Source organism: Balaenoptera physalus (genome assembly GCF_965194825.1).
Source record: "Balaenoptera physalus genome assembly, chromosome: 1".
In the NCBI taxonomy this organism is placed as follows: Eukaryota; Metazoa; Chordata; class Mammalia; order Artiodactyla; family Balaenopteridae; genus Balaenoptera; species Balaenoptera physalus.
This window is the reverse complement of record NC_138882.1, coordinates 6,641,775-6,669,114: the sequence shown is the minus strand read 5'-3', so window position 1 is coordinate 6,669,114 and position 27,340 is coordinate 6,641,775. Positions and strand designations below refer to the sequence as shown.

Sequence of the window (27,340 nt, the reverse complement as noted above, 5' to 3'; positions counted from 1 at the left end):
ATGTGTGATTTGTTCATCTTTTCCCTTTCTTTTTGTTGCTACCAGCACAGAGCAAAATAGAGATTTTACTAGCAAGCAAAAGCATTATCTTATTGTAAGCATTTTGAAATTTCATAAAAGCAGTAACTTTTATTGTTATTCCTAACACATGCACTGACGTGTCAATTTCCTTGTTTTTTTCTTCTTTGCTTTTGTTTTGCCAATAATATGCACGTATGATGATATAAGAAAAATACATAAGGAAAGTAAATATATATAATGAGACAAGGATGATACCCAAGGAATGTAGAAAAGACTAATATAGCACTCCCTAGGCAACCATGTTATAAACTTCTTTTTTACAATGATCTAACACCTGCATAGTTATGGGCACTAATTAATAATTACTGTATCTAGAAACTGAAACATATTTCTAGAGTACAGTATGGAAATACACATTAAAAGCTTTAAAATTGACATGGTAATTCCACATTTAGGAATTTATTTTAGGAAAATCAACAGCAAGGCCTTAGAAATGCTTACAAATGTTTAGAGACAAGAATGTGAAATATCAGCACGAAAGCAACCTAAAGCCTAATAACAATACAAATTAAATAAATATTATACACTCATATCATGGAATACTACACAATCATAAATAATCTCATTTCAGGAATCTACTTAAAGATACACTTCACTTAACAGATATAATTAGATCTACTTAACAATATGTTAAGTGAAAATAGCAGTTGACAAAACTGTATCTTCGAGAGGACAGACAGCAGAAGTAAGAAGAACTACAATCCTGCAGCCTGGGAAACAAAAACCACATTCACAGAAAGACAAACAAGATGAAAAGGCAGAGGGCTATGTACCAGATGAAGGAACAAGATAAAACCCCAGAAAAAAAATTAAATGAACTGGAGATAGGCAACCCTCAAGAAAAAGAATTCAGAATAATTATAGTGAAGATGATCCAGGACCTCAGAAAAAGAATGGCGGCAAAGATCGAGAAGATACAAGAAATATTTAACAAAGACCTACAAGAACTAAAGAACAAACAAACAGAGATGAACAATACAAAAGCAGAGATGAACAATACAATATCTGAAATGAAAAGTACACTAGAAGGAATCAATAGCAGAACAACTGAGGCAGAGAATAGATAAGTGATGTGGAAGACAGAATGGTGGAATTCTGCAGAACAGAATAAAGAAAAAAGAATGAAAAGAATTGAAGACAGCCTAAGAGACCTCTGGGAAAACATTAAACGCAACAACATTTGCATTACAGGGGTCGCAGAAGGAGAAGAGAGACAGAAAGGAACCAAGAAAATATTTGAAGAGATTACAGTCAAAAAACTTCCCTAACATGGGAAAGGAAATAGCCACCCAAGTACAGGAAGTGCAGAGAGTCCCAGGCAGGATAAACCCAAGGAGAAACACACCAAGACACATAGTAATCAAATTGACAAAAATTAAGGACAAAGAAAACTTATTGAAAGCAACAAGGAAAAAACAACAAATATATACAAGGGAACTCCCATGAGGTTAACAGCTGATTTCTAAGCAGAAACTCTATAAGCCAGAAGGGAGTGGCATGATATATTTAAAGTAAAGAAAGGGAAAAACCTACAACCAAGATTACTCTACCCAGCAAGGATCTCATTCAGACTTGACAGAGAAATCAAAAGCTTTACAGACAAGCAAAAGCTAAGAGAATTCAGCATCACCAAACCACTCTACAACAAATGCTAAAGGAACTTCTCTAAGTGGGAAACACAAGAGAAGAAAAGAACCTACAAAAACAAACCCAAAACAATTAAGAAAATGGTAATAGGAACATACGTATCAATAATTACCTTAAACATGAATGGATTAAATGCTCCAACCAAAAGACACAGGCTTGCTGAATGGATACAAAAACAAGACCCATATATATGCTGTCTACAAGAGACCCACTTCACACCTAGGGACACATACAGACTGAAAGTGAGGGGATGGAAAAAGATATTCCATGCAAATGGAAATCAAAAGAAAGCTGGAGTAGCAAGACTCATATCAGATAAAATAGACTTTAAAATAAAGAATGTTACAAGAGACAAGGAAGGACACTACATAATGAAAAGGAATCAATCCAAGTAGAAGATATAACAAATATAAATATATATGCACCCAACATAGGAGCACCTCAATACATAAGGCAACTGCTAACAGCTATAAAAGTGGAAATCGACAGTAACACAGTAATAGTGGAGGAATTTAACACCTCACTTACACCAATGGACAGATCATCCAAACAGAAAATTACTAAGGAAACACAAGCTTTAAATGACACAATAGACCACACAGATTTAATTAATATTTATAGGACATTCCATCCAAAAACAGCAGATTACACTTTCTTATCAAGTGCACACGGAACATTCTCCAGGATAGATCACATCTTGGGTGACAAATCAAGCCTCAGTGAATTTAAGAAAATTGAAATCATATCAAGCATCTTTTCTGACCACAACGCTATGAGATTAGAAATCAATTACACGGGAAAAAATCGTAAAAAACACAAATACATGGAGGCTAAACAATATGTTACTAAATAACCAAGAGATCACTGAAGAAATCAAAAAGGAAATCAAAAAATACCTAGAGACAACTGACAACAAAAACACGATGATCTAAAACCTATGGGATTCAGCAAAAGCAGTTCTAAGAGGGAAGTTTATAGCAGTACAAGCCTACCTCAAGAAACAAGAAAAATCTCAAATAAACAATCTAAACTTACACCTAAGGGAACTAGAGAAAGAAAAACAAACAAAACCCAAAGGTAACCGAAGGAAAGAAATCATAAAGAGCAGAGCAGAAATAAATGAAATAGAAACAAAGAAAACAATAGCAAAGATCAATAAAACTATCAGCTGGTTCTTTGAGAAGATAAACAAAATTGATAAACCATTAGCCAGACTCATCAAGAAAAAGAGGGAGAGGACTCAAATCAATAAAATTAGAAATGAAAAAGGAGAAGTTACAACAGAGACTGCAGAAATACGAAGTATCCTAAGAGACTACTACAAGCAACTCTATGCCAAAAAAATGGACAACCTGGAAGAAATGGACAAATTCTTACAAAGGTATAATCTTCTAAGACTGAACCAGGAAGAAATAGAAAATATGAACAGACCAATCACAAGTAATGAAATTGAAACTGTGATTAAAAATCTTCCAACAGGGGGCTTCCCTGGTGGCGCAGTGGTTGAGAATCTGCCTGCTAATGCAGGGGACACGGGTTCGAACCCTGCTCTGGGAAGATCCCACATGCCACGGAGCAACTAGGGCCGTGAGCCACAACTACTGAGCCGGCGCGTCTGGAGTCTGTGCTCCGCAACAAGAAAGGCCACGATAGTGAGAGGCCCACGCACCGTGATGAAGAGTGGCCCCTGCTTGCCACAACTGGAGAAAGCCCTCGCACAGAAACGAAGACCCAACACAGCCAAAAAAAAAAATGAATAAAAAAAAAAATCATCCAACAAACAAAAGTTCAGGACCAGACGGCTTCACAGGTGAATCCTATCAAACATTTACGGAAGAGCTAACATCCATCCTTCTCAAACTCTTCCAAAAACCTACAGAGGAAGGAAAACTCCCAAACTCATTCTATGAGGCCACCATCACCCTGATACCAAAACCAGACAAAGATACTACAAAAAAAGAAAATTACAGACCAATATCACTGATGAATATAGATGCAAAAATCCTCAACAAAATACTAGCAAACAGAATCCAACAACACATTAAAAGGATCACACACCATGATCAAGTGGGATTTATCCCAGGGATGCAAGGATTCTTCAATATACGCAAATCAATCAATGTGATACACCATATTAAAAAACTAAAGAATAAAAACCATATGATCATCTCAATAGATGTAGAAAAAGCTTTTGACAAAATTCAACACCCATTTATGATAAAAACTCTCCAGAAAGTAGGCATAGAGGGAAACTACCTCAACATAATAAAGGCCATATACGACAAACCCACAGCAAACATCATTCTCAATGGTGAAAAACTGAAAGCATTTCCTCTAAGATCAGGAAGAAGACAAGGATTTCCACTCTTCCCACTACTGTTCAACATAGTTTTGGAAGTCCTAGCCACGGTAATCAGAGAAGAAAAAGAAATAAAAGGAATACAAATTGGAAAAGAAGAAGTAAAACTGTCACTGTTTGCAGATGACATGATACTATACACAGAGAATCTGAAAGATGTCACCAGAAAACTACTAGAGCTAATCAATGAATTTGGTAAAGCTGCAGGATACAAAATTAATGCACAGAAATCTCTTGCATTCCTGTATACTAATGATGAAAAATCTGAAAGAGAAATTAAGGAAACACTCTCATTTACCATTGCAACAAAAAGAATAAAATACCTAGGAATAAACCTTCCTAAGGAGACAAAAGACCTGTCTGCAGAAAACCATAAGACACTGATGAAAGAAAATAAAAATTTAACCAACAGATGGAGAGACATACCATGTTCTTCGATTGGAAGAATCAATATTGTGAAAATGACTATAGTACCCAAAGCAATCTACAGATTCAATGCAATCCCTATCAAATTACCAGTGGCATTTTTTACAGAACTAGAAAAAAAAAATCTTAAAATTTGTATGGAGACAAAAAAGACCCTGATTAGCCAAAGCAGTCTTGAGGGAAAAAACCGGAGCTGGATGAATCAGACTCCCCGACTTCAGAGTATACTATAAAGCTACAGTAATCAAGACAATATGGGACTGGCACAAAAACAGAAATATAGATCAATGAAACAGGATAGAAAGCCCAGAGATAAACCCATGCACCTATGGTCAACTAATCTATGACAAAGGAGGCAAGGATATACAGTGGAGACAAGACACTCTATTCAATAAGTGGTGCTGGGAAAACTGGACAGCTACATGTAAAAGAATGAAATTAGTACACTCCCTAACACCATACACAAAAATAAACTCAAAATGGATTAAAGACCTAAATGTAAGGCCAGACACTATCAAACTCTTAGAGGACAACATAGGCAGAACACTCTATGACATAAATCACAGCAAGATCCTTTTTGACTCATCTCCTAGAGAAATGGAAATTTTAAAAAAATAAACAAATGGGACCTAACGAAACTTAAAAGCTTTTGCACAGCAAAGGAAACCATAAACAAGATGAAGACAACCCTCAGAATGGGAGAAAATATCTGCAAATGAAGCAACTGACAAAGGATTAATCTCCAAAATTTACAAGCAGCTCATGCAGCTCAATATCAAAAAAACAAACAACCCAATCCAAAAATGGGCAGAAGACCTAAATAGACATTTCTCCAAAGAAGATATACAGATTGCCAACAAACACATGAAAGAATGCTCAACATCATTAATCATTAGAGAAATGCAAATCAAAACTACAATGAGATATCATCTCACACCTGTCAGAATGGCCATTATCAAAAAATCTACAAACAATAAATGCTGGAGAGGGTGTGGAGAAAAGGGAACCCTCTTGCACTGTTGGTGGGAATGTAAATTGATACAGCCACTATGGAGAACAGTATGGAGGTTCGTTAAAAAAAGAAAAATAGAACTACTATATGACCCAGCAATCCCACTACTCTGAATATACCCTGAGAAAACCATAATTCAAAAGGAGTCATGTACCAAAATGTTCACTGCAGCTCTATTTACAATAGCCAGGACATGGAAGCAACCTAAGTGTCCATCAACAGATGAATGGATAAAGAAAATGTGGCACATATATACAATAGAATATTACTCAGCCTTAAAAAGAAACGAAATTGAGTTATCTGTAGTGAGGTGGATGGACCTAGAGTCTGTCATACAGAGTGAAGTAAGTCAGAAAGAGAAAAACAAATACCGTATGCTAACACATATATATGGAATCTAAAAAAGAAAAAAAAAATGGTCATGAAGAACCTAGGGGCAAGACAGGAATAAAGACACAGACCTACTAGAGAATGGACTTGAGGATACGGGGAGGGGGAAGGGTAAGCTGGGACAAAGTGAGAGAGTGGCATGGACATATATACACTACCAAACGTAAAACAGATAGCTAGTGGGAAGCAGCCGCATAGCACAGGGAGATCAGCTCGGTGCTTTGTGACCACCTAGAGGGGTGGGATAGGGATGGTGGGAGGGAGGGAGATGCAAGAGGGAGGAGATGTGGGAACATATGTATATGGATAGCTGATTCACTTTGTTATAAAGCAGAAACTGACACACCATTGTAAAGCAATTATACTCCAATAAAGATGTTAAAAAAAAAAAAAAAAAGAATGAAATTAGAACACTCCCTAACACCATACACAAAAATAAACTCAAAATGGGTTAGAGACCTAAATGTAAGACCGGACACTATAAAACTTAGAGGAAAACACAGGAAGAACACTCTTTGACATAAATCACAGCAAGATCTTTTTTGATCCACCTCCTAGAGTAATGGAAATTAAAACAAAAATAAACAAATGGGACCTAATGAAACTTCAGAGCTTTTTGCAAAGCAAAGGAAACTACAAACAAGATGAAAAGACAACCCTCAGAATGGGAGAAAATATTTGCAAACGAATCAGCGGACAAAGAATTAATCTCCAAAATATATAAACAGCTCATGCAGCTCAATATCAAAAAAACAAACAACCCAATCCAAAAATGGGCCAAAGACCTAAAAAGACATTTCTCCAAAGAAGATATACAGATGGCCAAGAAGCACATAAAAAGCTGCTCAACATCACTAATTATTAAAGAAATGCAAATCAAAAGTACAATGAGGTATCACCTAACACCAGTTAGAATGGGCATCATCAGAAAATCTACAAACAACAAATGCTGGAGAGGGTGTGGAGAAAAGGGAACCCCCTTGCACTGTTGGTGAGAATGTAAATTGATACAGCCACTATGGAGAACCGTATGGAGGTTCCTTAAAAAACTAAAACTAGAATTACCATATGACCCAGCAATCCCACTACTGGGCATATACCCTGAGAAAACCATAATTCAAAAAGACACATGCACCCCAATGTTCATTGCAGCACTATTTACAATAGCCAGGTCATGGAAGCAACCTAAATGCCCATCAACAGATGAATGGATAAAGAAGTGGTACATATATACAGTGGAATATTACTCAGCCATAAAAAGGAATGAAATTGGGTCATTGTAGAGACGTGGATGGATCTAGAGACTGTCATACAAAGTGAAGTAAGTCAGAAAGAGAAAAACAAATATCGTATATTAACGCATATATGTGGAACCTAGAAAAATGGTACAGATGATCCAGTTTGCAGGGCAGAAATAGAGACACAGATGTAGAGAACAAACATATGGACACCAAGGGGGGAAAGTGGCGGGGTAGGGGTGGTGGTGTGATGAATTGGGAGATTGGGATTGACATATATACACTAATATGTATAAAATGGGTAACTAATAAGAACCTGCTGTATAAAAAATAAATTAAATTAAAAAAAAAAAAAAAAACTATCTTCTCTGGTAAAACTCCATTCGTGTAAACAAAATCCATTAAAGTCACTACAAATAAAATAAACAATATGTATACATAGATATGCAGTCAAAGTATTTTATGTATTCTTTGAACAATTTTACACATTAAAGTGTACCAACCATATTTTAAAATGTTATAAAAAATACTATTTAGCATAGTATTTGTAGTCCAGAAGTTACTGGGACTAAAGAATAAAGTTTGATTTTTAAAATAAAAGAATAAAATTATTTGAATGATCTATTATCAACTGAGTTTTCTAATAAGTTTAAACATAATATTTTGCCTCATTTTTCTGTTCTAAAACTAAAACTAGCTATCGTTGGGGTGTCTACACAATCCAAAGACAACCTCCCTGAAAAGAGCCACATCCTTCTCAATCTAAGAAGTTGCCCCTCCCTTATAAAAGTATGAATAGGTATATTTGTGGCATTTATTATATTCATTGACACATTATATTTAGCTACCACTGCATATCCCTGATATTCTTGGATCTCTATGGGTGTTTTGAAAATATCTAACTTTCCCTTTTATTCATTGTGTCAGTTATTGAATCCAAAGCCTATCATATTCATGTCATTTCATTAAAAGCAGCCTTTAATTTAGGCATATAGTTAAATCAATTTTTACTAAGCATTACCTAGGATGTGCTCCTACAAACCTTCTAAAAGACATTTTTTAAATAAAAGAAATGGCTTTCCTCTTGCTTTCCTCATTCCTATACCAGAGAAAACATTTTTGTAGCCACTGTTGTTTTAAAAACAGCATGGCCTGCTAGACTTTGGGAAATCACCAAAATGTTAAAGAAGATAGTAAAAGGAATAAGGCTAAGTGCACTACTTCTTTTCAAGCATTACCTGATCAGTTACAGTCCCTCTTTCTCATAATTCATCTTAAATATGCCAGATCAGCAAAATTATAAAAGGAACTATATAAAAATTCCACACCTGCCGTACGTGATCAAGAGATGCCTGCTACTGCCAGACCCCACATTTATTAATGAGCAGAACATATTATAATTGTTACAAGAAAGGCTTGTTACAAGAAAGAGATAAAGTGCTGTAGTCACTGGGATGCAGGCCAGGTTTTAGAAGATGTCCCAGTCCCCCTCCTCCTCTTCCCCCTCCCCCTCCTCCTCCCCCCTTCCTCCTCCCCACCTCCCCCTTGCTGTAGACCTGAAATGAATTAAGGTCGGGAACTCCGCATCATGTCAAGGCTAAGCCAGGCCACTCAGGCCCTCAGGAAGCACGAGGCCAGCGACATGATCCGGACCATTGGCCCGGGCCCCTACTAGGCCCCGTCCTGGGTCAGCAAGGCGTTTCTGTCAACCAGTTCGGTAAGGAGTTCAACGAGAAGACCAAGGACATCAAAGAAGGCATTTCTCTGCCTACCAAGATTTTTGTGAAGCCTGACAGGGCATTTGAAATCAAAATTGGCCAACCCACTGTTTCCTACTTCCTGAAGGCAGCTTCTGGGATTGAGAAGGGGGTCCCGCACACAGGGAAAGAAGTGGCAGGCCTGGTGCCACTGAAGCACGTGTAGGAGATCACCAGTGTCAAAGCTCAGGATAACTCCTTCACCCTGCAGGACGTGCCCTGTCCTCTGTTGTCCACTCCATCATTGGATCTGCCCGTTCCCTGGGCATTTGCGTGGTGAAGGACCTCCGTTCTGAAGAGCTGGCAGCTTTCCACAAGGAGCGAGCCCTGTTCCTGGCTGCTCAGAAAGAGGCAGATTTGGCAGCCCAGGCAGAAGCTGCCAAGAAGTGACCCCTGTCCCCCACCCTCCAGGATTTTGAAGGGGGCCAGTTGGGAAGGCTGGGACAGAGGGGGGGAAGGGAGGTCACATCAACCTGACCTCTCCCTGGCAGAGTTCAGCCCACCTGTTTCCCCATAACCTGGCAGGGCCTTCAGTCTCTTCACTGCTCTTCCAGATAATGTAGGATGTGCTTTTTCAGGTAAAGAATGACTTTTCAGTGAGGGGGGTTGGTGTGGTTGGTCTACATTAAAATTTTAGATAAAAAAAAGCTCCTGCTTCTAAATTGACATTTTGAGTAATATCACCTGGCAGTAAGGAAGCATTCACTTCAGCTACACCTTATATATCTATATTATATATAGATATAGATCTATATCTATCTATGTATCCGTATTCCCTTCCTTATTATCCACTATCAGCACCAAAAATACCAAAACTTCCTCAACACCTGTATGATTAAATGTGGACTCTGTGAAAAGAAGCTTTGCACTCTCAAGACCCGTTAACTACCATAACATAGGGATGATTTACAGTTGCTCACAATTTTCCAAAGGGTCCAGTTACAAGTTAGTGCAGTGTTTATAACATTATAATTGTTTTGTTTGTTTTGTTTTGTTTTTTTGGCCGCACTGCGCAGCGTGCAGTATCTTAGTTCGGGACCAGGGATCGAACCCGTGCCCCCTGTAGTGGAAGTGCAGAGTCTTAACCCTGGACCGCCAGGGAAGTGCCTATAACGTTATAATTTTCATAAGGGAATTTAAGAACCTTCCCATATTGGACCATTCTGTTTATCAAGAGAAGACTTAGGATACCTGCTGAGATTACAATTTCCTCTGAGAACTGCTCAGAAATGAAGGCAAACAAACAGTTAAAGAATTACACTTAAAGTTAGAATTATACTTAGAATTGGAATTATGGGTTCCCTACCCCAATAGCCATATCACTTGCCTAACTTCCATCCCTCCTCACCCACCCACCAACACACACACATACATTTTTTTTTCCCCATAAACAAACCTGATTTTGTTTGCACACCTTGAAGTGGCAAAGTTCTTCAGAGGAGGCTGAGTCCGCCTCCAGCCCCCGAGGTCTCATTGCTCTGGCCATGGTTTGCTTTGGGCACAGCACAAACCAACTCCAGCCAACAGCACATGAGAGCATATCTGTCAGGATGCCTCTGGCAACGCTTTTCTCACTTTAAAGAAGGGCTTAATACAAGGACAATTCTTTTGTCTACCTCTTGACTTTGTCACTGGAACCAGAGGAGCCATTCAGGGACCAAGGGGACAAGCTCCAGGAGACAGATACAGTAACACATGTCAATGGAAGCCATGGAGAAAACAGACATATCCTGGGGTCTAAAGTCAACCCTGAAACTATAGTAGTTCCAGACATCTTGTTTTATTGAGTGTATCTTAGCTGGGTTTTCTAGGATTTGCCACTGAGAGAATAGAGACTTTCTGCTACTGTGTCAGGCATTTAAATTCTCTTTAGTTGAAGAAATAGACTCACAGACATAGAAAACAAACCTATGGTTCCCAAAGGGGAGAGGGGGGTGGGGGAGGGATAAATTAGGAGGTTGGGATTAACATATACACACTACTATATATAAAATATGTAACCAACAAGGACATACTGTATAGCACAGGGAACTCTACTTAATATCTTGTAATAACCTATAATGGAAGGGAATCTGAAGAAGATTATATACATATGTATAACTGAATGTATAACTGAACTGCTATGCTGTACACATGAAACTAACATGATATAGTAAATGAACTATACTTCAATAAAAAAAAGAAGAAAAAATAAAAATAAAAAATAAATTATCTTTAGTTGAGTTTCTGCCTATAAAATGCAACATGAGATTGGTTTACCTTTCCATACATGTTGTGAAGAATACAAAACCAATAAATTTTAAAAGGATTAAATACAATATAATAGCTTTTTTATGTATTAATGTACATAATATCGTCACATAATTCTTTTCCCCCTGTGCTAGCTCCACAATTTGCTCATACTTATTTTTATGTAGTATGCTATACAATAATTGCTTGTTTATTTGTCCTCCTCTCCTTTCTAAGATAAATGAAGGTGGGAACACCTTATTCTTTGTTTTCATAGGCTTAGCACAGACCACAATTCATGGTCAGGCCTTAACTATTGCTTGTTGAATTGAATTCAATGTTATCAATAATGAAAATGAGTATATTAAAGAGCACCTTCCTTGGATGTTTTGCAAGCCATAATTAGATACTAGAGATTTTGCTCCCTAGAATTTATAACCCCAGTGAATAATATCAAGTTGCACTGCACAAACATGACAAACACTAACCCAAATTGATCCTCTTTTCATATTTCCTCTCATTTCACAACATTGATATTCTTCACCCCGATCCATTTTCACATTTGTTAATGACACTTCCAAAGTATTTTATTGAATTCTTTTTTTTTTTTGGCCATTTTCACTATCACTGCTCTACCTCTTTTATCCCATTAAAGTAGCTTAATGAATTTCCTACTCTTCCAGTAGTTTCTAAAGCTACAACTTTAATCACGCCACTTCTTTATTCAAAACCTTTCAACAATTCCCCACAGTCTACAGAAAAAAAAAAAAAAATCACACTCTTCAACTTGGCAATATAAGTTCTCCTACAGTCTTCCCCCAAACTACTGATATCCATTATTGATCCATAGGTATCCTATACTATGTCCAATCTAGTCTACTTCCTGCATCTTTTCCTAGAACATGCCCCATGGAAGACCCACCATACCTCTGGGCTAGCCATTACTACTTTTTGTCTAATACATGAATCCTAATATATAAAATTTACTTTCTAAAACTCTCCAAGAAGCTCTTTCTAATACTCCCATAATACTGTCCCTTGTACCATGTTCTACGTTATGGGAGTTATTTTGCATGTCTTATGTCTCCCACACAATATAAGCTCAAGGATGGTATGAGCGTGGGATTGTATCATTCAAGTACCTCGCATACATCATCCTAACTCATATGGTAGCAGGCATAAGTTCAATGTGAACACAATTTGAGATGCACAGAGGAACTTCCCCTCACTTTATTATGAGGGTTTACTAAAAGGAGACATTACTTGGAATATGTAGTAGGAGGAACAGAATCAACAAGTTAGAGCAACTTTATAATGAACATTAGTCTTTTTTTAAAAAACTCATTTAATTATATATTTCTGTAAGTGACTAGAGTTTGTTTCTCTCCTACCTGCCATGTGGTAAAGAGATGTATTATAAGCTTCTTTCTGATACTGAAGAGGAGAATGAAGTGAAATCGAAAGTGTTCATTCTATTGGACAAAAACAGCAGGTAAAGATCTGACTTGGTAAATAGAATAATAATTGGAATATACATGTTTTGGAAGAATGTGCCTCCTTCTATTCAAAGACTTGGAACATAGATAACTGTCACTGATATATTTCACATATTTTTTATTCCTCTAGAAAATCATTCTATTCACACTAACACTGCAAAATTAAACATACTCAACTATTATAAGCACTGTTCCTCAATTAAAAAAAAAACTTTTTTTTACAGTATTTAAGACGAAAAGAATTCCTTCTGTTCATCCCAATTATATAAGTATTACTACCACTACCTATCTGATCTTTTCAACACCTTCACAAGTCTCTTGAACAATGGCACTGCTGGCTGTCAAGCAGACTGATGGCTTTCACTGAGTAGCCTTATATGTAAAATTCAGAATTCACTTTAACAGTCATTTGAACTGTCACTGTATGAATTATGGACTGAAGCACATTCTGCTTTGCCATTTTGAAAGGAAAGCTTCTTGTGAATATTAAACTAGAAGTGGGAATGGCATTTTCAAGTCAAATGATTTAAACTACATACCTGGGTTTAGAAGGAGCTTTAAAAAACTATTTTGTTTCCATGGAGAAAAACATCTCAAATTCAAATGATCTTGTACTTTTATTATAATAATGTATATATGTATGTATGTGGTGCACATATATATTCATAGCTGTGACTTTTTTTTCTTTTAAAAATATCTTCCTTATATTACAGAATTAAAATTCTTGGAGCCTTTGTGTAAACCACGTGTGTTAAATAATATAGGAAGATCCAAAATGAATTGAAGACATGACTTTTTCCCTAGAAAGTTATATGTTATACCTGAAATAACATGTGAGTAATTGTAAAACATCATGATACGTAAAATATATTGAATAGCTTGAGTGATTTCAAAGATTTCATTAGTAACTCTGGCTCTGTGTTTGGTTTTGGGTCCAATCATGAAGTGGGGGGATGACGTGAACAGGAAGAGATGCCAGGAAGCCTCAGAACGTGGTGTGATACCAGCAAAGGCAATGAAGTGGATATCAGTATGGGATGTGGGGAGTGATTTCTGTGAGTAACTACAGTGACTAAATTTCAAAAAGCAGTTTAGGAAAAATTAATGAAGATATTATGTGCTCATAGACTGGAAGAATTAATATTGTTAAAATGTCCATACTACCCAAGGTAATCTAGAGATTCAATACAATCCTTATCAAGATTCCAATGGTGTTTTTTCACAGAAATAGAACAAACAACCCTAAAATTTATATGGAATCATAAAAGACCCCAAATAGCCGAAGCAATCTTGAGAAATAAGAACAAAGCTGGAGGCAACATGCTCTCTGATGCCAAACTATATTACAAAGCTATAGTAATCAAAACAGTAAGGTATTAGTATAAAAACAGACACTAGATCAATGGAACAGAATAGGGAACCCAAAAATAAACCCATGCATATATGTTCAATTAGTTTACAACAAAGGAGGCAAGAATATACAATTAGGGCAAGGACAGTCTCTTCAATAAATGGTGTTGGGAAAATTAGGCAGCCACATTGAAAAGAATGAAACTGGACAATGATATTACACCATGCAAAAAATTAACTCAAAGTGGATTGATTAAAGACTTAAACATAAGACCTGAAACTATGAAACTCCTAGAAGAAACCATAGGCGGTAAGGTCTTGACATAGGCCTTGGTGATCATTTTGAATCTGACACCAAAAGCAAAAGCAACAAAAGCAAAACTAAACCAGTGGGACTACTTCAAACTAAAAAGCTTCTACACAGGAAAGGAAACCATCAACAAACTGAAAAGGCTGCCTACCAAATAGGAGAAAATATTTGCAACTGATAAATCTGATAAGGGGCTGATATCCAAAATATATAAAGAATTCATACAACTCAATAGCAAAAAAGCAAGCAATCTGATTTTTAAAATGGGCAGAAAATCTGAATAGACATTTTTTTCAAAAAGACATACAGACGGCCAAAAGGCCAATGAAAGATGCTCAGCATCATTAATCATCAGGAAAAAGTTAAACAAAACCACAGTGAGTGGGGCGGTGGTGGTGGTGGTGGGATGAATTGGGAGATGGGATTGACATGTATACACTAATATGTATAAAATAGATAACTAATAAGGACCTGTTATATAAAAAATAAAATAAAATAAAATTCAAAAAACAAAATCAAACCACAGTGAGATATCACTTCACACCTAGTCAGAATGGCTATTATCAAAATAACAACTGTTGGAGAGGTTTTGAAGAAAAGGGAACCCTCGTGCACTGCTGATGGGAATGTAAATTGGTGCAGTCCCATGGAAAACACTATAAATTTCTTCAAAAAATTAAAAATAGAACTATGATATGATCCAGCAATTCCACTTGTGGGTATTTATCTGAAAAAAAGAAAACACTAACTCAAAAGGATATATGCAACCCTATGTTCATAGCAATATTATTCATAATAGCCAAGATATAGAAACAACCTAGGAGTCCCCTGATGGATGAACGAATAAAGAAAGTATATCAAATATATATGTGTGTGTGTGTATATATACATATATATTTCAGCTAAAAAAAAAAAAATGAAATCTTGCCATTTGTTACAAATGGTGTTGGGAAAATTGGGGAGCCACATTGAAAAGAATGAAAATGGACAACAATATTACACCATGCAAAAAGTTAACTCAAAGTGGATTAAAGACTTAAACATAAGACCTAAAACTATAAAACTCCTAGAAGAAAACATAGGCGGTAAGGTCCTTGACATAGGTCTTGGTGATCATTTTGAATCTGACACCAAAATGGTGTCAGATGGACCTCGAGGGCATTCTGCTAAGTGAAATAAGTCAGACAGAGAAAGACAAAAAAAATATGATCTCTCTTCATGTGGAATCTAAATAAATAGTAAGTTTTTTAAAAAAGAAAAAGCTCATAGATACAAAGAATAGATTGGTGGTTGCAGAGGCTGGGAGAGGGAGTAGGAGAAATGGGTGAATTGTTTGTTTTAGTTTAAATAAATTGATTTATTTAAAAGAAAAAACTGCGCCTGCAGTTTGAAGACATAAAAATGTGTTTTCAGGAAAAAAAAAATTAATGGAGGAGTCAGTTAATGAACATTGAATACTGGGCTGAGCATTTTAAATTTTACATAATAAGCATCAGTGACATGAATATTATGTTAAAATTATGTTAAGAAGATTCTGATGAAAATGCTTAAGTTGAATGAGACTTGAGCTGGCCATGGAGATTATTGGAGGTGGGGTGCAAAGAACAGGCTTGGAACAATGAAGCATGCTAGCAAGAGCTATATTAATTTAAATAAGAAGGAATGAAATCCTACCAAAAAAGAATAGATGGAGATCAAGAACTAAAAAAGCAAGCTGAAAAAATAATACAAAACTACTGTGAGTTTTGAAATGCAGAATTCTGGAGGTTTATAATGATATTGGTGATGGTGGATAAACTGAAAAAATATTCTAGTTTGAGGTTATTTGTATCAATTAACTAGCAACCAGAAGTCTGCTATAAAAACTATGTGCTTAATATATATCTCTATCTATGTATATGAAGATACATAGGGCTATATAAATAACTAAATTCAGGATATTTACAAAGTCTTTATATAATGTTAAATTGTATGATATTTAAGTATTTGTGGGAAAATAAATGAATTAATCTAACCTTTGTGAGGAGGTGAGAATAACTACAATTCAGTCTTGTGTTTTGGTTAGAATCTTGGTAGATTCTCCATGAAGTGAGTCATCCTACCCACTGTTGAGTACATTTATACTTCAGGTTCACAACGAAGAATATAACCCTAAAGTCTTTGCATTCTTAATTATTAATCAAAGCCATCTATATAAAAAAAGTTTTTAAGAAAGATTACATGAAAGACTCAGTAACCTCAGGAGTTTCTCTTTTTTTTTTTGTCCTAAAATATGTATCTGAAATACGTGTATGTCCTGTAGATCTACTTTAAGTGAATAATTCTTTATAGTTATATCAGAATCTGACAGTGAGATGTCACAAAAGTCTTATGAAATTTGCTCTTCTTTTATGACAGGAAAGTGGGTGAGGATATTGTACACTAACCAAGATCCACGGGACCAATGTCCTTTCAATCTGAACACCAAGGAAAGCTGTATTTCTCCTGAACTGCTGGTTTATTTCTCATCTTATGTGACCGATCATGTCTTTGCTCTAACTCTGTGGTCCATCTCTGGTAACTACATAGGAACTAATGGAATTCATATTGTGTACCAACTCTACACCTGATTCATTTTTACCCCCTTATTATATTTTTCTCCAGCTGTTTTTTTCTATTTATGCTATTGCACATATTTATGTGAACCACTGCAAATCTTTTTTGGAACAGGTGAAACATACTAATAGGTATACCTAAATGTTAAGGCCTCCATCAAGTAATTTGACATTACCACATTTAGATGTCATAACATCTCTGCAAGAGGATCTTCATGATCACCAGCACAATTATTGAGAAAAATGAATTTCAGGTGGGTACAAATACCTTAGGGAGTAGAAGTATAAGTAGAAAACCCCAAAGTTCTACTGAGAAACATTAAAAAAACCTAGCCATATCAAAAGAAAGGTAATTGTTGTGAATTGTTGTGACTCCTGGGATATCAATTACCCTTAGCTTGTTTCTACTATCAATAAATAAATATTTAAGTAAACAAAATCTCTGCTTTGTTTGTTTCACTAATCTCCTATTTCAATCCACTTTCTTCAGACTGTCAAAAGAACAATGCTCTATATGGAGAGGGGAAAAATTCTTTCCTCCAAGAAAATATTACCAACTTCAAAAATGCCATAACTTTCCTCGAGTTACTCATTGTGATGCTGACCTAAAGGGATGCAGATGCTATGTGATTCTTCTACCTTCCAAAGCATTCACATTTGTTTGCGTTTTGTTCTTTCTGTTATTTCATAGCATTAAATCACATCTGTTTAGTTGTAAACATAGGGTGTAGGCGGACACTCATCTGTAGGAAGGGGAGGATACCAGATTCCTCAGAGCTGGTGTGAAGATTCAATGAAATAATACATGGGACATGCTTAGAACAATGTGTGGCGTTCTATACCTTCTTCAGTATCATCACCTATTTTCACTTCATCTTCTGTATTTTCAGGAAAGAGGTGGAACAGCACAGGAACTCTTGTGGAGAGATAGGCAAGAAATAGAAACATCATACAAAAGCTTCCATCTGCAATTTGCCAGTGGCATCATCCCATGGTGTGGTCGTGACTAAAGTCATTGCCATCACTCCTGACTGGAACTTGTGCAGCTTACTAATCACCAGATCCGATTCCTAGGGGATGGAGTGGTATTTCAATTTTGGACAGACCTGACACAGCAGGCTGTCCATTATTAAACCACACATCTGGTCCCTCTTGTTAATAACTGGTTGTTTGCAAAATGTGGACAATCTGCAAGTCTTCCCACAGGGAGCTAAATGAGGTTGAAATGTGTTAATCCACTTTTATCCCTATTCACACAGTGACTGACAAGATGGGTTAAGTGTGCGCCCATAATAATTCATCATTCTGTTTCTGTGCAAGGTCCACTGCAAGACAGCCAAGAACAAGCTGTCCTTTAGTCCTTAGATTCACCGGTTTTTGGCTTTGTGTGCAAAGTCCATTTCTTGCACATACGTAGTGTGAAAAGTAGAAATAATACAACTCTGAGTTTAAGAAAGGCGCACACAGAGGGAAATGATTCTCACTCTTTAAAGCCGTGGCGTAATTGCAGTAGTGCTGAGAGGACTAAAGCACAGTCCAAAGAGAGGCCCAGTTAAGAGTCTGAACAGGAAAGGGGTCCAAGAGTTAAGACTTGCTGCCAGGCAACAGTGCCCTACAGACCAGCCAAGCTTGGCAGCCTGGGTTTCTGTTTCTACTTCCCTTCGCTGCTTCTATTTGTCAAAAAAAGACAAAAATAAATATGATCAATCCAAGACAAAATCGGGGAGAGAAATCTCACTGTCCCCGGTCTCCCTTTTCCGTGGATCCTCTTCTCAGAATCCGCAGGAGTATTTCCCCCCTACTCCTTTCAGGTGACTAGGACTTTCCAGCCTCTACCGAATCCCTTTCCCAACTCCAAACCCATCCCCACTTCCCAGCCAAAGAGGACAGGTAAATCTAATACCACTGGAGCACTCAATTAGTTTACACAAATGATTTACTTTTCCGAGTATGTGCAGTGGTCCTTCCTTCCCTTGAAATTATACTACATCTCAGATTCTCCTTAAGAGAATCTAGTTCTGGTTATTGAGAAATCAAGGTCAGATATTTTGAATTCACTCTTCTGCTTCCAGATGATCAGATATGAAGGACCCAATGCCATTCTTACAGCGCTTTCTTGCCTTCACAATGCCTGGGTTTTTATTTATCTTCCTCAAGCACGTATATGGTCACTCTTGCACATGAGAGACATGCAATCAAATATCACAGTGGCTCAGGGCCATGCAATACCCAGACACTGTGACAAATTACGAGGCCAAACATACATGAACAAAGATTTGGGTTGGAGCGATGGTTGGGAATACAAGGTAACCTCAGCTCCTAAGGAACCATAGCCTATGCTCTGTAATACATGAGTGTATAACAAAACAACAGTGACATAATACAGAATATTAGAAAAGTTATCAATATTAATGATTGTTTGAGGCGAAAGAAAACTAATAATGTGATTTGGCTGGCAAAGTAAAGCTCATGATTGCAAAATGTGGCAAATTTAGTGCTCGCTTCGGCAGCACGTATACTAAAATGTGGCAAATTTCTTCGTTTCTACGTTAATTAGAATCGAAGTACAATAATCATTATAAATGTGTATTAGGTATAAATGTTTAACATGGATTATATTAAATGTTTGACAGATTAACAATGTTCTATATTTTATTGAATTGCAAGGGTAAAATATCTATGCTCAGTCTTTATAATTTGTTCATAAAGTTTGGTCATTTGCTTACAACTTTAAAAACCTTACATACCACCACCATGACCACCAGAAAGAAGTTTCTGGCTCGGCTTATCTTTATCCACTCTACTTGGGCGGTACACTCAGTATGAAAGGGGACTCCAAGTCCCCGCCCACCACCCACTTCACTCACATCCTAGTTTTTACAACTCCACAGAGCCAGTTTGAATTTGTACTGAGGTTGAGATTTTCTCAGTGCTACAGATGCACCTTTTTCTTTTTACTCTGTTCTCCAAGTAGTTTTCTCTTAAATTGCAACTTGATTGCTGTCTGATGACTAAGATACTTGTGAAAAAAAAAAAAAAAATGACCTATTAAAAAAAAAATCCCATATCCAGTCAAAAATTGTCAAAGAGTAAAAGTAATTGTCCTTCTGGATTATTACCTACTGTTTTGATTACTTTTACAGAGAAATTTTAAATTAGCAACTTAAGACTCAGGAAAAGCATTAGTTTAAAGACATCTTGATTGAAGGTATTAAATATAGCTCAGAAAAGGCCACCCTTATTAAATTTCAAACTATAAATACACAAAGCTACTGGTTAAATTTCACTGTAAAAAGTATTTCTGTTTCATTTTCTAAAGGCAACTTAGACAAGCATGGCACATAAGTAAGACAACATTGGCAATACATAAGTACACTAATAAAAATAGATGAACCATCAATGACAAAATGATATATAAACATATAAATGATAAACAAGAGCATGATATTTTTTGCTTTTTTTGGGGGGGGGCGGGGTATAGTTGTTTTACAATGTTGTGTTAGTTTCTACTGCCCAGCGAAGTGAAGTAGAGTTCCCTGTGTTATACAGCAGGTTCTCATTACTTATCTATTTTATACATATTAGTGCATATATGTATAATCTCCCAATTCATCCCCCTCTCTTTCCCCCCTTGGTGCCCATACGTTTGCTCTCTACATCTGTGTCTCTATTTCTGCCTTGCAAACAGGTTCATCTGTACCATTTTGCTAGATTCCACATATATGGGTTAATATACGATATTTGTTTTTCTCTTTCTGACTTACTTCACTTTGTATGACAGTCTCTAGGTCCACCCACATCTCTACAAGAGCATGATTTGAAAAAGCCAATAAAAGTATCACATTCACTATTAACCTAGCTACGGGTACACGTGATGACTAAAGATATTGTTAATTTTTATTTTGTACCAATAATGAAGACCAAAATAAGCTTTCATTTGTACTACTTCTCTTACTACCTTTCAAATCTATTTTTGCAGAAGTTGAGTTACATTACTAACAGAGAAGGAAAAAAGTATGTTAATTCTGATAAAAAAATAAGTTAGCTGAAATCATTTTCTTGGTCATCCATCTGGATTTATGTCTTTCTACCCATCCTCAAGACTAACTTGAAGCTGCAGTGGAGAAGCTGTTTAGTAGAAAGTTTAATCTCCTTAAAATGTCACATACCTCATGTGGAAAATGAAATTGCTACATTCCAACTTCCTTCACCCAAGATTTATTATACATAGAGGTATCTTGAGAAAAGTGTAATACTCACAGAAGAGGTATTACAAATAAGTAACCATATACAAAAAGTGGATATATAAGAGTGGTTAAATGGAATCAAACTTTAAATTCCAATAAATTTGAAAAGCCATATTTCAATTTTATTAATAAGAGTAGGTAAAAAGAAAAATCATATGTTTTTATATAAAATATGAATGTCTGACTTATTGGTAACTATTGAAAAATAATAATTATTACACTACATTTTTCTCTGCATTTTATATATTTTATATATATGTATATGTAAAGTCAATTTTTGCACCATTACCTACTTCAGTAGTAGGTAATTTTTTATTGCCTTATTCAAGGAGATTTCTCTTAATATAATAGTGCTAAAAGACAACAAATAGTCTGGGTTTTCTGATAATAAATGCTTAAATCATTTTTATAGATATTGCATATGCATGGTTGGTTCCACTATATAATTAAACAGTAAAAATAACATTTCATTCTTTTTAATAACACTTAAAATATTTTAAAAGTATATTTACTGACCTGAACATAAAAACTTAGAATAAGAACTTTATATTAAATGGCTACTTTTAAAAATAATATATAATTTAATAAGAAAGATAAAATTGGTAACACATAAATGTGCCAGATGCCAATCCAAAACCCATTTTCCCAATTCAATTTGATTATATAAAGTCATATTGCATATTTTCACTGTATGATATCTAAACTTACACATACTCCAAAAGCTATCCAACATTCTCCCCATTTTATAAATACTTCTTAAACTATTAATCGATTGAACTGTACCCTTTGTTCAATTTCTTTTATGTTTTCAATTACTACAATGCATTAGGTGAATTGCTTGCATTACTTTTAAATTCCACCTACAAAATATGAAAGATATACTTAAAATTACTGGAGTTACAACACCTGACCAAATATCTGAAAACTAGAATAATGTTAATTAAATAAATGGCCTACTCCCATATGACTGCAACTGAGAATTGTCCATTAACAGTAATTTATCCACAGCTGTGATAATTTATCCACATCAAGTGCATTGTGTTCCAAACTTTAAAATTACTGAGTCATGATGAAGGATGAGAAGGGCTTGTCCTAACTGCCTAAAGGCATTTAAAACCTGAAATTTACCAATCTTTATTTTTAATATTTATCTTTAATATTATTTAATTAATTCTTATTAAAGAATAAGAATTAATTAATATTCTTTAAAGAATTCTTTAATATTCTTTAATATTTATCTTTAATATTCAATCTTTAATATTCTCTTAACTGTAAGAGAATATTCTAAATTTTTATCGCTTTATGAATCTTAGCAACATTAAAATAGAAAAAAAAAGTATTTTAACACTACAACAATTTTACATATTACAGAATGGCTCCCATATAAGATCAGTTAAATTCTGTCTCTACTCATATTGGTTTCAATCAGAGAGTAACTTTGATGATATTAAGTATTCTAAATATTAAATTCAAAGTATATTAAGATTTTGAGCCATCTCTAATATAGTGATTTTAGCTACTGTATTTTCAAGCCAACACTGAATATCCTATCTACAAATGCTGGATGCTCTTCTTGACAGTCTTAAAACAGAAATTCTGCAAGGATATCATCATAACATAAGCAATACTTTCAACATTCTGGGGGAAAATTCACCTCTAATTATATCTGTGAACACCTCCTGATCAAGCCCTGTTTCATATTCTTTCTTATATTCTTCCCAAAGCCTAACTAAATGAGGCTCTCAGATGTAGCATGTATTCAAACATTAGCTGATTGGATAAATGACCATTAAAGAAATATTATACAAACCATTTACATTAGATTTTTGTGTTCAGGATGCCAAAAAAGTAAACACGCATTATATATACAACAGACATCCCTAAGGCATAAGCAGTGTTGTCATTTAGCAACTCTCAAACTTATTCATGGCCTCCCAGAACTAATGTTATTCCTGTGCTAAATTATCTTCACTGCTCTAACTCTTTTCCCTTCCGTGCTACTTAGAACAGGATATCAGAATGCCAATAAGGGAGAGGTAATTATGTAAGGATGCACTGACCTATACGTTACATAGTCATTCCATATATTTCACATAGAATACAGATCTATCACATATACATTATACATATACATACTTATTGCATGTATTTTAAGTGTGTGTCTGTTTCCCTACCAAAAGGTGGTACAACATAAACGTAAGTGAACTATCCAAGGCTAGTTCACAGACAGTCTACGGTGTGGAGTACACACTTCCTGTATCCTGATAGACTCACCAATATTCCCTCTGTAACAATACCCCTTCACACATCAGTGATATGCCTCACTCATTTTCACATGCCAGTTCACCATATCCTACTAAGAATGAATTTAAAATTCTTAAAATGAAGGGCAGGGTAGAAAGTGTCTACTTTCCTATCATCTAATTCCCCCGTCATTTCTAGGATGTGACTCTAGATGGGGAAGGTATCCAGCCTGATCCAGATTCCCCCGGAAGAAGACCTTGAGATAAGGATCGAAGCCTAAATAGCGTATTTGGGAAATGACACAGAAAATACCAGTTAGGGAGAGGGGGAAGGAAGCCAATAAACTCGCAATACCAAGCCAGTTACCACCGTGAGCCAACTAGAGCTGAGTCCCATTGGACACAGTGTAGAGAACATGCTCCAGAATGGTCCCAACCAAGGAACTAGGAGGCTAAGGTATTTGTCTAACAAATCCGTATTTACTCAGTGGCACTTCTGCCTTGCTCTCCAAGAGGCCCTGGTGTGCACCTGAGGCCAGGAGAAAACAAACAAACAAAAAACCTCAGACAGGCAGAGGGTGTTCATAGAAAATATCCAGAAAACATGGGCAGAGCACTAAATGCATCTGTTGTTAGAAACTGTCTACTTACTCCTGTATGAAAGACTGCTTCCTCCTCGACTCTGCAGGAATTGAGTCCACAAGATAACTGAGTAGAATAAGATTGCTATTCAGACTTAATCGCAAAGAGGAATTTGTGACAATACTAAAGACAAAAGAGATGATTTTACTTATTGCATATTAATTTAAGTTTCTGAAGAAAATTTTAAAAGTTGCAAACTTCGAGTCGTAGGTGAAGAAGGGAACTAACATTAAGAGCACCTCACCTATGCTAGATGCTGTAAAATTATTCTTATAAATTCAAATTTAATTAAGTGGAGGGAACTTCGCAGCTTCTTGAGTAATTTCAGTCACAAAGTCATCTTTACACTTGTAAGATATATCACCAACACAAGTATTTAATTTCCCAGAAACTGAGTTTCCTAGTCCTTAAAATAATTACTTACAATTCAGGGACTATGTGAGGATCGACTGAGATAACACATATCATAAGTTAACATATACATGTGTTTATATATATATATATATATGTTACCCACACACATACATATAAGCATATAACATATAGCATAGTTAACATATAGCACTAGCCAAGTACTTAGTACCAACTAAGTGTTAGTTTTACAGAAATATCTTACAGAAATAAGATTACTGAATTTCATAATGGCGGAATGACTTGCCCAAGGCCACTCAGGTAGTGAAGAAGTAAGCATAGGATTGAAACCTGGGTCCCTATTAATCAAAGGCTCTTGTCTTCGAAGATCGACAACTAATAGAACCAAAACTAAGTTTTCACGGAGCCACAAAATTACCCTTAAAGTGAACCCACGTTTGGTTCAGTAACAATACCTCATTTTAACAGTACATATGGCCTAATTTTAAAGTTAAAGTTGGTCTAGCATAAACTTTCAGTATAATACGTATTTTAAAGAAATGTGCAAAACTTTTTTTAACATAGCAACGACTCATTTAGGAAGCAGTCAACTAACCAAAATTCTTAATTCCTGAACTATAACTGCAGCACCCCTAGAAAAATGAAGGCAACCACATGAACAATTAGTATCTTGGATACGATACTAAAAAAACAAACAAACAGTGCTACCACCACCAAGTCCAAAATATGTACTCCATGGGCTCAGCCCAACTCAGACTTTTACAGTGAGGATTTCTACTCTACATGATGATCCTGACCCCCTGAAGTAACAAATACAGATCCAATTACTATGAACACCTCACTGCACTTGATGAGCCACTGAGCTAAGTTAATATAGTTTATCTAAATGTCAATTAGCATTGAAATTTGTTTAAATATTCTTTTCTTCATCTTCAGTCAACCAGAACACCTTACGTTCCAAGCATACTCGTAAATTGGTATTTGTTCTTTAATTTTTTACCAATATATATGTTTTTGCCTAAAAAGAAGAGATTGAACTGAAATATTATCCTCTACAAAACATCCCTACCCCCTTTAAATTACTAACATGAGACCAAAGAAGAAGTCCACAATTGGCACTCAAGATAAAATCCCCTGTGTGTAGGGTAGGGGTTGGTATTGAGAGCTGAGATGGGAAGGAAAAGAAGGAAGGTATTTCCCAGTGGTTGAACAAGGAGATTCTAAATGGGACCAATAATGGATCTTTTATGCAATTAAAATAGAACATCAATACCAAACTGAACTTTAAGGAAACATTTCAATTGAGTTGAAAGACTACTTGGTATACACATATTATTTTAAAACAAGGAAATGTGGCATGTGATACCTAAATGACTATTCTGGAAAATCCTAAATTCAATGAAACATAAAATGTGCTTTTTAAATAATAAGACATAGCAAGAGGAATTCCAGAAGTTTAACTAGGCAAAACAGTGATGCTATAGATAAAACACATGAGCAATATTTTGCTAATAATAAATATTTTAGTTTTGAGACTTAGTTTTAATTTTGTGGCATATACACTATTTAGGTTAAGTACATTATTTATGAAAAGGTTGGATCATACTATACAAACACCATTATTAATAATAGTCACAGTTACCCGTTCAAAGTGAGTATTTTCCATTGCCAACACTGCCATTTTCACTAACTACCTGTTACATATTTAAACCAATTGTCTACCTGCGTCTTCAAATGTTTAAAAAGCATAAAATTCCCAGTGGCAGGTGTCTTGACACCTAATCAAGACAAGACTGACACGGAGTAAGTAAACAGTTGGGTGCAGGTGATTTTAAGTTTATAATGTGCTTTTTCAATCAACTTGGATGCATTTTCGAATTTGGTTAACAACACCTAAGGAAAAAAAAAAATGAAAATTGACTGGCACTGATATTGCGTGCCATTTGGATGTAATTGTACCTCTCACGCCAGCCTCATACACACCCTAAGAAAGCACAGATAGACAAAAGAATAAGCACAAATAAATGCAACAAATGCACTGCAGGGATCAGAAAGTGAAAAGGCAAAGAGTTCCTTGCCTACAGCAATTGCTCTAGAGAGTCAAAATGGAGAGACACGTCAAAGAGTCCCTTTTCCTCCCTCCCCCAGCCTCTGGCTCCTTTCCCTCCTCTCCCTCCTTTTCCCCTTCCAGCCTCCCCATCCCTCCCTTTCCCAGCTGTATCTACGGAACCACACTGCAGCACACCACTCACCTGTCGTCGTTCTGCCATCCTTGGTCCCCTAGCAGCAAATCCCGAAACCTGTACCTGGGAGGCAGAGGGGGCACTTCGCTCTCCAAATCAACCATCCTTCCTCAAAGAGTGGGAAACGTAAAACAACGAATGGAGGCGAGGAGGACGAGAGAAAGAAAATATTGCGGAGTAGAGGGCGAGGACTAACGAAATGCGGGAGATGGGCTGGAGCAGGGGAAGGGGCCTGGGATGGGGGAGGGGGGGTCTGCTCCCAGCCGGAAGCTGAGGCTGAAAGGGGCCGGCTCCTCTCTCCTGAGGGTGTGATGGGGATGATGCAAACCCAGCCCAAGAGCAAAAGTCTGGCTCTGACAAGAACCAACGCTGCCAAGGAACCGCCCCCAGGATCGGCGCCGCCTCTGGTCCCCAGGACTCGGGGGAGGCGGGAATGCAAAAGTTACTTCGCCCGAAAGAAAAAAGAGAAAAAACGCGCGGTGCCTAGAAAGAGGGGAGAGGGGTGGGCGTGCGCTCGGCGTTAGGGTGAAGCACTTTCCCGCACGGCGGGCGGCGAGCGGCTCCTCCGAGGACAGCTCCGGGCAGCAGGTCCCCTCGGGCGGACGCCCCGCACGGCCGCGCAGGCGCCGGGGGTCCCGGGGTTGGAGTCCCCGCGCGGCGGACGGGCTCTCCCCGTGGGCGGGGCCGCCGCGGAGGCCCCGCCA

At 36.6% G+C, this 27,340-nt stretch overlaps 1 protein-coding gene and 1 pseudogene across 6 annotated transcripts in view; one reads left to right on the top strand and one right to left on the bottom strand.

Annotated features, from left to right (window-relative positions):
- KCNT2 (potassium sodium-activated channel subfamily T member 2) overlaps positions 1–27,252 on the bottom strand; it is a 373,164-nt gene extending 345,912 nt beyond the window's left edge. For 3 of the 5 annotated variants that reach the window (XM_082425465.1, XM_082425468.1, XM_082425469.1), the window contains exon 1: positions 26,646–27,252. In XM_082425465.1, the coding sequence (XP_082281591.1) occupies positions 26,646–26,740 (95 nt within the window). In that variant the 5' untranslated portion in view covers positions 26,741–27,252. The remainder of the gene's footprint in view (positions 1–26,645) is intronic. The other 2 variants (XM_082425466.1, XM_082425467.1) reach the window with 2 other exon arrangements.
- LOC309643281 (large ribosomal subunit protein uL11m pseudogene) lies at positions 8,742–11,995 on the top strand (annotated as a pseudogene). Its single transcript has one exon. The product of its transcript is annotated as a large ribosomal subunit protein uL11m pseudogene (transcript).
- Positions 27,253–27,340: the final 88 nt, after the last annotated feature.